Source organism: Myodes glareolus, chromosome X, assembly GCF_982192425.1.
Source record: "Myodes glareolus chromosome X, mMyoGla1.1, whole genome shotgun sequence".
In the NCBI taxonomy this organism is placed as follows: domain Eukaryota; kingdom Metazoa; phylum Chordata; class Mammalia; order Rodentia; family Cricetidae; genus Myodes; species Myodes glareolus.
The window spans coordinates 59,612,934-59,625,580 of NC_142053.1; the positions used below are offsets into that span (position 1 = coordinate 59,612,934).

Below are 12,647 nucleotides of genomic sequence, written 5' to 3' on the forward strand. Positions count from 1 at the left end.
AAATGGAAGCTACTGCAGTGCCAATGACAAATGATCTGTGACGGCAACCTAAGAAAGGTTATTTTCACTCATAAATGTTTTACATACACACTGACTCGTCTGGAAAACATTGATTTCATAATGAAAAGTACCAGACTGCAGAGCATATTATAAGAAGTCCTGTCTCTGCCAATCCCATCTTAACATTCTGTATGTTCTCGCCTTGTATCATGGGTGATGTAAATGAAAAAACATTCAAGTTACAGTACAAACTTCAAAAAAGTACAGTTTTATCCATATGATCCATGACTATGTTAAGCTCTTTGAAAATAATAATGTCAAGAAAATCACTGTGAGGAGAACAGAAAGAGCAGAGGCTTAGTTGAACTTTGAGCCTAGGACCTCAAGGACATGGTCATCCATATGTAAGGATTGAGAATTTAAAACCTAAAGCAGTCAGGTATAAGACAATATATTACATAGACATACACATAATATGCCTAATCAAATGAATGGCAAATGAAATATACCTATTGCAGAAGATTGGAGAGGTAGCTTCGCTGTAAAGACAGCTTGTTAGTCTTCCAGAGTACCTGTTTGGTCCTTAGCACATCTGGCAGCTCACAAGTACCTATAACTCCATCTCCTGGGATCCGATATACTCATGCACACATATGAACATAAAAATATGCATGATTAAAATTAAAGAATAATTTTCTTTAAAAACATCTACCCTAAATGAACCATTCAGCCATGCCCTGTGCTTGCTGAATTTTCATCCACGTATAAAAATAAAATCTATTTGGTTTTAAGTACATCACCCAACCCATACAAGACATTTGTGTGAAGTAGAAAAATACTCTAGCAAGACAGAGTCTTGTGCCTGGCATATGATGGAAATGGTGTGATCTCCATGATCTGATACCCTTGTGTAGGGCCCAACCCTACATAATGACACTGCTCTATTATATGATACATGCTATTAAAGGTCAAGATATAAACGCACAATGCTTTGCTATCTGCATATAGAACCTTCCTAAATAGCTCTGACAAGCATAATATGCTATTAAACATTTCAGATTTTACTAGTGATTAATTTCAAAGCACATAAAACAAGACATCCATAACTTAACTTCCCTTAAGCAAAACAAAAGGAGAAAATGCCAGCTGCCTATGGTGCCCCAAAAATTATCACTCATTTACATTTATGTGTCCAGAGGGCAATCAGCCACTTGACTGGGTCAGTAACTGCTCAGTCAAGAAAGTAAGGAGGGGACATATTATACAAGACTAAAATTATTTAAAAGTTTATAAAGTTTGAGAAATTATACACATATTAGTTTTCAGCACTGTAACAGCAACAAACTGGTATCTAAAGAGTGATGGTTATACAATTTCTTAAAACCATCTGTGGAGAATCTAGACCATTTGCGCAAGTTGATCTACCCCAACAATCTGCAGAGCCATCGCCTCATTAATATAGCATGGTTTTCAAGGAAAACTCCAAATATCTATGAGAAAAGAAGATGGTAATTCAGATTTCCTGGCAAAGGTTCACCGACCCAGTCAACTAGATGCACATCTAGAGTATGTCAGTGTGACTAAATAACAAAGAAAGCTCTCTGAGGTGCCAAATTGGCATTTATTTGTAAGAAAAGTACAGGTAGTTAGCTGAGCTGTGTTGGTGTACGCCTTTAATACCAGCACTTGGGAGGCAGAAGCAGGCAGATCTCTGTGAGTTTGAGGCCATCCTAGTCTACAAAGTAAATTCCAGGATAGCCAGGGCTACACAGAGGAACCCTGTCTCAAAAAGCAATCAAACAAACAAGCAAAAAATACAGGTAGTAACCTAAACATGTTATTGTGTGTGTACATGTGTCGAATAATTCTATACATCTCTTAAATATATATAGAATTCAAGAGTATGTTCCCATTTGCTCAGCTATCTATAGCACTTCTCTAGTAGAAAAATTCTTCCACACAAACTCCACTTCACATGTCACAGAATGAAGAAAGTGAAACCAGAAGTCTAAATTTGGTATATTTTCTATGATACAGAGTAGTTATTCCAGTCTACCCACACTTGAACAGATAACTCTTATAGATACTTTTACAAAATTACAGACAAATGTCAACCTAACTTAGATTGATATTTCTGTAGAGTAACTTTGAACAATATTAACATTATTTAAAGCTATATTTATCTAAGGAATGTTTGGAGCCATATATATTAATTACACAGGCATTAGATTAAAAATTTAATTATGTTTGAGGTAATTGAGGATACTTGATTATGAGTTGAACACTGGACAATACCAAGGGTTGTATTAATATTTTAAAGATGTGACAGTGTCATAGTGATAATTTTTTTTATTAACAACTCTTCAATTTATTCAAAGCAATTCAGTTTCAAAACTTAAGTTACAGCAGTCAGAAAAAAAAGGCAGAACACACAATCAGTACTGCCTGTTCTTGTGTTTAACACTGCGGTGGCTTTATTCAAAATACAGCTGCACAAAAGCATAGTGTTTTTGAGAATTCAGTAATTTATAGAGGTGCACAGTGAAGTCTGTAGGAGTAGAATGACATGATATTCAGAGTGTGAACTAAAATCTCTGGCAAGGAAAAAACAAAGGACACGTAAAGTAAATTTAGAAAAGCTAGAGTTCTAACCACTCTACCTAGACAATAGATAAATGGTAGGTCATCATATTACATTCTTTTTTATTTACATTGTTATAAAATATTTCAACTTAGTCTTATTTTTCTCTGAATAAAGAGACCCACAAAGTAGGGGTAAATTAAAAATTCCTCAAAATGTTGAACGGACATTTATCAAAACGTGTGGCTATCTATAGGCAACTACCACAGCACAACAAATAGCTTTTTTAAAAAAATATTATGAGCTAAGAAAGGAACTCAGATGGTACCATGCTTGTCTAACAAGCATGAAGCTGTAGGCTTAATTCCTAATGTCTCATAAATTGAGCATTAGTGGAACATGCCAGTAATCCCAGCATTCAGGAGGCAGAAGCAGGAGGATAAGAAGTTCAGAGTTACCTTCAACTACATAGACAGTCTGAGACCCTTCTTGAGTATATAATACTCTGTCTCAAAAATAAAGGACTGTAATCAAATCCTCCTGCCCCTGAGGCGAGCATCACAATTACCAGTGACCGAGTCAATGGCCATTTGTAAGTAATTTCTTCCTAATACTGTGTTTGAGTTCTATATAGGTTGTCTGATACAATTAGAAGCTTCTCACTTATGAGAGGCACCACTTTATAGATACCAAACAATAAAAAAGGGAGACTCATTTACTCATGATATGGAAAGCAATGGAACACCCTCTTCCCAGAATAATTCAGTAAAATCTTGATTAAACCAAAGACAGCACAAATGGTGATGAGTTAAAAAAAATTGTGTTTTCTACATTACTTCACAAAAAGGGCGCCAATATCTTCTTCCCCAGGCCACCTACAGGAAGCAAGTATCTAGATTTGTTTAAGGTTCTGTTTAAAACTATAGTCAACGTTTACCACCCGAGAGTAAATCAGATTCAGTCTGATAAGGTCATAAGGTTCAACTTGGAGAGAACACATTTCTTTCTGTTTCTGAGGTTCACAATAAACAATCATCTGAAAATTTGTATCAACTCTTACATGCATCAATTGTGAGCTGTCTTCCACAACGGGTATCGTCCATATGAAACCAAATTAGGTTGCAAGATTACAGCAATGTTTTTATGTCACATAACCATCAACTTAGCTTTTTCTGTCTTCAGAAAAAAAGAAGAAGAATGTAACACAGACCCTAAATCTGACAGACAGAAGGAACTTGAAATGAGAAAGATCTGGGTCTTTGATGATAACCATTTCAATGCTAAGGCTACACAGTAATATACTAATCAGGTGGGCTGATTCATATAAATTAACATATATTATTATATACTATTTTCAGAGCCTGCTGGTATTTACAGTGTTGGTTAAGATCAGGTGAGAAATGAGTAAGATTTCACTTAAATGACATGTTGCTACTGGCAAAGTTCTTAGTACTTACAGTGAAATCTAAGGAGGTTTATAATTATAAATTGTTTAAAAAGGAACAAAAGAAGTGAAAGATTGAATAGCTTTCTACTTTTAAGAGTCCCTGAAGCATAATGACTCAGTGCTATAGATAACTTCCACAATAGAGGTGACAGCTTTTAAACTTACCTCTAAGTCAATCCCCATAACACCTGAATGACTCAGTTTCCTTATTTGTACAAGATCACTAAGCTCCTTGACATGCCAGAATGTCATACGTACCTACTGAATTTTTTTAAGAAAAATTTTAAATGCCTGAAGTTGATCAATTCAAAGAAAACATGTTCTTTAAAAATTTAGAGTGTGGGCTGGAGAGATGGTTCAGTGGTTGGAAGCACTTATTGCTCTTACAATGACCTAAATTTGATTCCCAGCACCCACATAGTGGTTTCAAAACCCTAAGAAACTCCAGTTCCCAGGGGACTTGATAGCCTCTTCTGACCTATGCACACACCAGGCACATACATGGTGCACATACATATGTGCAAGCAAAAACACTCATACACATAATACAAAATAAATTAATCTAAAATTTAAAAAACAGTAAAAAAAAAACTTGAGTGAACAAGTTAAGCTCACATTTACAGTCACTCAGAAGAAAGGATGATTAGTAAAAGGACAGAATATATAATGCTTCAAGACCAAAGGGAATTAAAGAGAAAAACAGGAAATCAATCAACAAATACCAGATTTCGGTACTTTATACAATAATAATATTAGGAATTTCAAACCTCAAAACTGACATGAAATTCAACATGCACAAAAAATATTTTTTTCTAAAACTGGGTATTGAGCCTCATGATTGCCAGGCAAGCACTCTAACATGGAGCTACGCCCCAATTCCATAATCACATTTGATTCAGGTGATATAAGGGGCTAACAGTAATATGTATTGCTATAACATTATAGAATTTCCTAAATGTGTTCTTAATGTTTACTGTATTTTATCTAAGCCCCTTTGTCTGGCAAATCAGACAGACAAGGTGGCATGTTTTTGTAGTTCCAGCTCCTGAAGAGACAGTGGCAAGAGGATCACCTAGGGTCAGGAGTTAAAAAATAGCCTGGATAACAGAAATGCAGGATCATGTCTCAAAAATTAAACTAGTATTTGGGGCAGAAAACCATTTCTCTGACTGGCAGATATTAATTAAAGACCTGAAATTTCTGGTATTAATGCTCATTAAAGATCACAAGCAAATAAAATACAGAAAAGAGACTGAAACCAAGAATTTTTGACTCTACAGTCCATATCGTTTTAGATTAATCTGAAGACTCCTAGTAATAACAGCAAACTGTTACTTGGTGCTTGGTAATGTCAGTACAATCTCTCTGCATGGGAGTTCTGGCTCTGACATCAGAAGAATCTAAACAAACAAGAGGAGGAGGGAGTTTCCCATGACCCTGAAGAGGTTGTCTGAACTTCTAACTCAGAGAAAAGACAGAGGAATCAGGCATGTAGGCTCCGGTCATAATCCATGCATTTGGGATATGGAGGGTGACAGGATCCGATATTGGCCAGCCTCAGGAGCTACATAGTGAACTCAAGACCAGACAAGGAACTGAAGCAAACCCAAAAAGAAACAGGAGAATGAACAGGAATGTTCATTTGATAATATACATATGTACATACTAAAAAAAACCCTATAACACATAAAAGATAAAAATTTGGGGTTGGGGATGTTACTTGGTTGATAAGAGTGCTTACTTAGCACATATGAAGCCCTGAGTTGAGTCCTCAGCAACACATAAACCAGATACAGCATGCAAGCACATAATCTCAGCATTTGAAGGAAGTAGAAGCAGAAGGATAAAAAGTTCAAGATCACCCTGAATAACACAGGCAGTTCAAGGCCAGCATGGAATAAATGAAATTCCATCTTTAAAAAAAAACTATCACTTTTATTTTTATTTTTTGTTTTTGTTTGGTTTGCTGTTGTTAAATCTCTTTTCAACAATATAAGTCCCAATATATGTGACCTATAGAGACAAAAAGTCCACAGCTAATAATCATTGGCTGGTTTACAAGAATAAACATAAAAAAGGAACCATGCCCAGAAGCACTTTGAAATCTCTGTAAAGCGAGATCAGTCTATAACACTGAAACTCATGACAGCTAAATGTTCAGAAGAAGGAAGAGCCTTCTTCCTCAGTAAGATGAAATATCAGTGAAGGTTTAAAGGAAGACAGCACCAAGCTGGGCTATGAAAGCACTGCGATTCATTAAAGACAAACAAAGATGCTTCCAACTTGGTGAGACTACCCAGGGTGGTGTCAGGAGGGAGAGGAAATGGGAACTAGATGGATAAAGAAATGCGGTGCAGGGCAAACATGAGAATCTACTGGAACCCAGGACTCTAAATGGCAAACTCCACCATGCCATTCTGCTTCTCCTGACTGGCCTTCCTCCCTCCATTCTAGCCTCCCTTTCTAGGAAATTCTCCTCAGGTATAAATTTCTTTCTGAAAGACATGTCTAATCAGGGAACTCTCATTTCTCCAACAACTTACTCTGACTTTCAGAAAGAAAGGTGAAATTCCAACAAGACACACAAAGATATACTATGGCCTAGAGCCCAAGCTTTTGTGGCCAGGTCCACTAATAAATATAACTTCATTTTGTGTCTGCCGTATTTTTGTTTCAGGCACTCATATCTAGTTTGAACATTTTTTATTAGCATATTTCTACATCTATCTAACTTCGTATATTCTGCCATTTTTTTTATGTAGAATGGCTTCCCCACCCCAATTCCTTACCTCCCACCCCGAACCCCTTTCTTCATTTAAAACCCTATTCACACCTTGGTGCACGTCTTCTACTATAAGCCTTTCTCTTTTTTTAACCTTTTATTTATTTTTGTGAGTTTGACAGTATGCATTTTGATCCCATTTATCTCCCCATCCCTTCATATGCCCTCTGCACTTGTAACCTTCCCCTCCAAAAAATAAAACAAAATAAAATTTAAGAGAAAAGGAAAAAAAGAAAAATTATCACCATGGAAGCTGTAGTGTGGGTCACTGAGTCACACAGTATACCCTTTAGTCCACATATCTTAACTTGCAAGTGTTCATTGCAATGAGTCATGGGTCTGGTTCGAGGCCTCTGGCTTCTGCTACACTTATGATACTGAGTCCTCACTGGGACTCCTCTTGTTGCCCTGGGCTGTGGAGATCAATCCTGCAGTTTTGAATCTGCAGGTCCAGCCCACATGCTCCAGATCATAGATGGGTTGGATATTGGCATGTACCGACTCATAGCCCTTGTTCTGTGCCTGGGTGGCTGCAGGGTTCATCAGCTTACCAGCTCTCCAGCTCTCCCCCAACCTCATCACCATGGTTGAACTCCTCAGCACTGCCTCAGTTGCAGCACTCACAAAAGCGGGCCCTGTACCTTCATACATAAATACATAAAGGTACAGTTTTTAAAATCTAGTTTGGCTGGGCAGTGGTGGGGCATGCCTTTAATCCCAGCACTTGGGAGACAGAAGCAGATGAATCTTTGAGTTAAGAGACCAGTTTGGTCTACAGAACAAGTTTCAGGAAAGCCAAGGATACACAGAAAAACCATGTCTATAAAAACCATGGAAAAACAAAATCCAATTTGACTAAAATGCTCCTTTGTGACATTCTTATAACACTCACATATAATTGCCTCCCGTCTCTGCTTCACTGGACTAGGAGTAATTTTTTAAAACAAGGTCACGCTCTATAGCTCAGGCAGGCCTCAAATGTGAGATGTTCGTACTTCAAGAATGCTGGAAATACATACAGGTATGCTCCATTATGCCTGGCCTGCCTATGAGCACTTTCATTTCACCAAACTTGGAAGTTATAGTTAGTACTTGGTAAACAAATTGTGTACATAAACCATTAAGTTCAGAAATTATTTAAAATCAAAACATAATTCATCAACTGTAAAAAAAATAACCAAATGCTCAGTTACATAGTAACCAGAATATTAGTGTGCTATTATAAATAGTTTTTAGTTAACAGCTAAACATTCTAATTCTGGCTCCAATCTACCTCTCCTGCCTATCAAAACAAGTTATTAATTTCACTATCAAAAAAGCAATAGCTTCAGAAATTAAACAGGCAGAAAATCAAAATACAAAAGTTTCAAGTAATGTCAAGCTACTCTATATCTACCATCTTATGATAGAAGATGGAGGTATTAGATACACCTTAAAAATGTCCTCCTCACTCTCACTCGTGTGTGTGTGTGTGTGTGTGTGTGTGTGTGTTTGCACGTGTATGCATATCTTTGTAGAAGCCAGAGGTCAATCTTGGGGGACATTCATCAGAAGGTACTTCCCTTTTTGAGGCAGTCTCTTTCAAAGGAATCTGTGACCCCTTTAGTTAGGCTAGGCTGACTGGCCTGTAAGCTCCAGGGACTGGCCTGTCTCTTTCTACCCCCAGCACTGGGATAACAAATGTTTGCCACCAGACCAGGCTTTATACCAGATTTCTAGGCATCAAACTCAGCTCCTCATGTTTGCATGCAAGCACTTTACCAATTGAACTATCTGTCTAGCTCCAACATTGCATTCTCTTATGGTTGAGAGAATTGCTTTAAATATGTGAGCTGCAGGACAGAGCTTCTTCCTTACCTTCTCTAGGGTACTTTCTCTCCTATTCAGTTTAACAAAATACAAGCCATGTTGATATCAAACTAATAATCAATCTAAGAGCCGTACTGTTTAATAGCATGTTACTATGTTGGACTAACCAGAAATTTATATAAAATCTAAAACTCTAATATTAATATATTATTTAAACTGTGTTGGGTTATTGAAAGAACTGTGTTGGGTTATTGAAAGAACTGTGTTGGGTTATTGAAGAACTGACTCCCCAAATAGAAAGATGGATGGATGAATGGATGGATGGAAGGATGGATGGAGGAGTGTGTGGACTGATGGATATAGGAGGATTCATTAGAAGGATACATATCTGAAAAAACTGAAATAGATTCTGTTAAGATTTGACTCAAATAACTTTAAACAGAAGTCATTACAGTTCTGAATGGCCAATGTGAAAAAGGTCTCACTGATAGCCATCAATAAGCTGAGAATATAAATAGCTGTCACTTTGCCTACAAAAATGTACCCTATAGTCTCATTTTTCCAGATCCACAAGCAACTAAATGAATGCAATTGCATCACAAGTCTAATAGTTTAAAAAGCCATTAGACTACAGTGATCCAGTTAATTTTTTAACATGGCAGAAACTTCTGTCATGGCTGAAGAGTGCATAGATATTGTGACCTAAACTTTTCATCCCAGCAGGATTTCCTTGTATGACTCTTCCTTGTTCCCAGTGTTTTCTCTTCTCCCTTCATCAGACTCCTCAATTCTCCCACCGTCATCTCCTTTGCTGTCTTTTGAATTGCAATGTTTCTTTTTCTTTCTACAAGTCACAGATGGTTGTAAAAAACTTAACAAAAGGCATGAAACCCAGAAAAATAAACATTTCCAATTTTTGTCATATAATTTGAAGAGTTTTGAACCCCTAACGGCAGAATAACCCAGACAAATAATTTCTATTGCCATATGGCTATTTTACAATCACACAGAACTCCTTTACACACACTCATAATTGAGAATTATAGTCTACATAAGATATAGCATTAGTGTTTTAAAATTTAGCCTAAAGTCTTATACTTGCAAAACTTTAAGTTAAGAATCTCAGGTGAACTTTTCCCTAAAAAGTTTACCAAATCATATTTTGGTCAAACTATTTGTCTGAAAATGTGCCATACTGCATTCCTGTTTTTATTAGTGTGACATGTTTGTTTATAGAAATCCTGTAAAGCTCAAAAATATACTTGGGGGGGGGAGAAAATTCATGTCAGTATTATGCTCTGGGTTCCAATACTTGATGTACTGCATCAAGCTATGTTCACTATGGAACAGTGAAGTTGGCTGGGAACTGAAAGTGATGCTATCTCATAATCATCTAGCTACCTTGTCAAATCAAGGAAAACATGAAAGAGGAAATAGGACAAACAGCCAAAGCGTGGGAAGAATATTACTACGGTGTTCTTACTAATTGAGATAAATGTTTTTTCCTTTAGCGTCCTCCAAAGTAGAAGATTCTTACTAGATGAATAAAACTACTTATGGAAATTATCCTTTAACTTTTCTTTTTAATTAAACTTTTTACTGCTGACCAGTTTGTACCGGGACAGGTGTGGGGGAAGATAGAAGTAAGATCATTCTTTTACCACAAACTGGTAAATTTCAAAGCCACATCATTAAAACTTTGACTACTTGGTTGGGTTGGGCATGGTAGCTCGTACTCATAGAAAGTTCCAGAATAGCCAGGACTATCTAGAAAGACCCTGTCTCAAAAAGAAAAACAAAACAAAAACAAGTTAAATTCATTCAACTCTAGAAATACACTCAGATCTGTTTTCTCGAATTCATTATGTTGCAGGCACTCATTATGACTGTGATAGTAGAGAGAGTCAAAAAGGCTGTCCATTTCTTTATTTGTAAACGTGGGGGTAATAGGACAGACACATTAAGCAAGTAATTTCTAGATCTATCTCGGGTTTGTATGGAATTGATGATATTTTAAATTTGCAATATTAATCTAGCACAAGTCCTTTCCCACATAATGGATATGTCCTAATGTCTGACCCCTGTTTTCCTGTATCGACAGTCTGTAATAGGAAAGCAAATAGGAGCCAAAAGAGAAGTGCAAGTCCAGACCAAATGGCCAGATGCCACAGGAAATGGTTTGAGTTGCATGTCACTGTCTCACCCTCTCTTCTATTATAATCAAGTTGTTGCTTACAGCTGGAATATAGACATGCAACATGTGGTTTGTGCTTGGGATGTGGACTGGGAATCTTCTGTTTCAAAAGGCCCATGAGAGGCTGAAAAGTTTATTTGCTGAATCTGTGCTGGAAACCTCTTTCTCCACATTCCACTGAAATTAGAAAGTTTACAAAAAAGAGGAACCCTTTTAACTGATGTGCTGAAGAAACCCCAGTATTTCCCAACCCAATACCAGGCCCCGTAGGTTTCATGTCTTTTAGCAGGAAATGAACTACAGCTACTGGTCCACACTGTCAGGACTGTCAGACACATACAGGGCACATAACTGCTTTTGAGCATTCTCAACCAAGTGGAAACACTCTGTCGGAGTAGTTGGGGGTGGAGGACCTCGCCTAGTCTCCAACTCCCAAGCTCCCCTCAAGCCACAAGGTTCCAAGGAAATGTTTCTTGGGCGAGCACATGGTGGGGGGAACGCACGCAGGCAGGCGCCTCTTCCTTGAATTTCTGGCAAAGTCGAAGGACCGAGAACCTATGTCGTGCTTCTCTTGATTTAAGTAGCTACGAGTGGCTCCGATGTGTTCGAAACGGAGAGGACGGAGGTTTCCCTTGCCCCGGACCCCAAGTGTTAAGAGGCCAAACAGCAACTGACAAGAGGTGGGAGGGAAATGGAATCCCGCAAAGAAGGTTCGCGCCCACAAGTTACACAAACAGCCCTACCCAGAACTCTAGGACGCGACGAGGGGTGTCCCCAAGTCGGGGTGGGGCCTTTCTCCTTCGCAAACTGACACGAGAGAGGGCCGGGTTAAGTGGAGAAAGGGTGTTCTTCCGCCCCCACGCCGTCTCCGTTCCCCGAGTTGCGCGGCGAGATCACGGTTGCAGCTGGGAGGGGGGCCCAGATCCCCCGCGTGTTCCACGGCAGGACGATTCGGGGCTCTCGGGGGGTTGCGGGAGTACTTACCAATTTGGGTTTGTTTTTCGTTTCCTCTTCGTTGGCTGCCCGGTTCCCCGCGCTTCGCTTGTTGCTCCGGCCCACGCTGGGTTCCTCGCCGCCGCCTCCAGCTCCCGACGCCGCCGCCCCGAACTGCTCCATCTTTCTCTGGCCCTGTCACCTGCCGCCCTGGAACCCCACGTCTCCTCAAGGGCAAAAGCCCCTCGGAGCGCTCCGGATGTCCCACGTCCACGGACAGAGAGGATTGCCCGCCAAGCGCCGCTCCCAGGCCCCCGGGTCTCCCCAATCCCAGGCAACCCCGACGCAACCACTCCGGCGCTAGCACTCAGAGCTGGGGCAAGCCCTGCCCCTAAGCAGCTGCAATCACCACGGTCGCCTCCGCCCTCAGGGCGGTGTTAAGGGTGGAGGAAAAGTAGGTGCCTATCTCTTTAAGACGGCCTCAACACACGTGATTCTTCAAAGTGCCCGCTGCCGGTCGTCCGGGCGGGCACCTCAGAAAGCCTCTTCCTACTCCTGGTGCTGAGCCGGCCGGGCTACTGAGCATGCCCGGAGCGGCGACTGGAGCCTAACAGAGGACATTCTGCTGTGGTTAAGCACTGATTTCACTTCCCTTCCTGATTGGCCTAGCACCAAATGGAAGAGAACTAGTCTAGACGGATTAAGGGGAGCCCATTTTAGAGATAGGGAAACTGAGTGAGGAGGATTCTCATTAGCATTTTACTGAGGAGGTCTACTGAGTCTCAAGCTTTCACTACTGTTGGCCGATGCACTTTCCTTAGTCAGAGGGCCCTGAGGGGGTGTGCTCTTGCTACACTCTGTGGGAAGGTTTAATTAGCAAGGCAACTGGCAACGTGTAGGA

At 39.5% G+C, this 12,647-nt stretch overlaps 1 protein-coding gene across 3 annotated transcripts in view; it reads right to left on the reverse strand.

Moving 5' to 3' along the window:
* Diaph2 (diaphanous related formin 2) overlaps positions 1–12,263 on the reverse strand; it is a 727,907-nt gene extending 715,644 nt beyond the window's left edge. For 2 of the 3 annotated variants that reach the window (XM_087903154.1, XM_087903153.1), the window contains exon 1: positions 11,798–12,261. In XM_087903154.1, coding sequence (XP_087759280.1) covers positions 11,798–11,929 — 132 coding nt within the window. In that variant the 5' untranslated portion in view covers positions 11,930–12,261. Of the gene's footprint in view, positions 1–11,797 lie in introns of all 3 variants that reach the window. The other variant, XM_087903155.1, reaches the window with a different exon arrangement.
* Between the last annotated feature and the right edge of the window lie 384 nt (positions 12,264–12,647).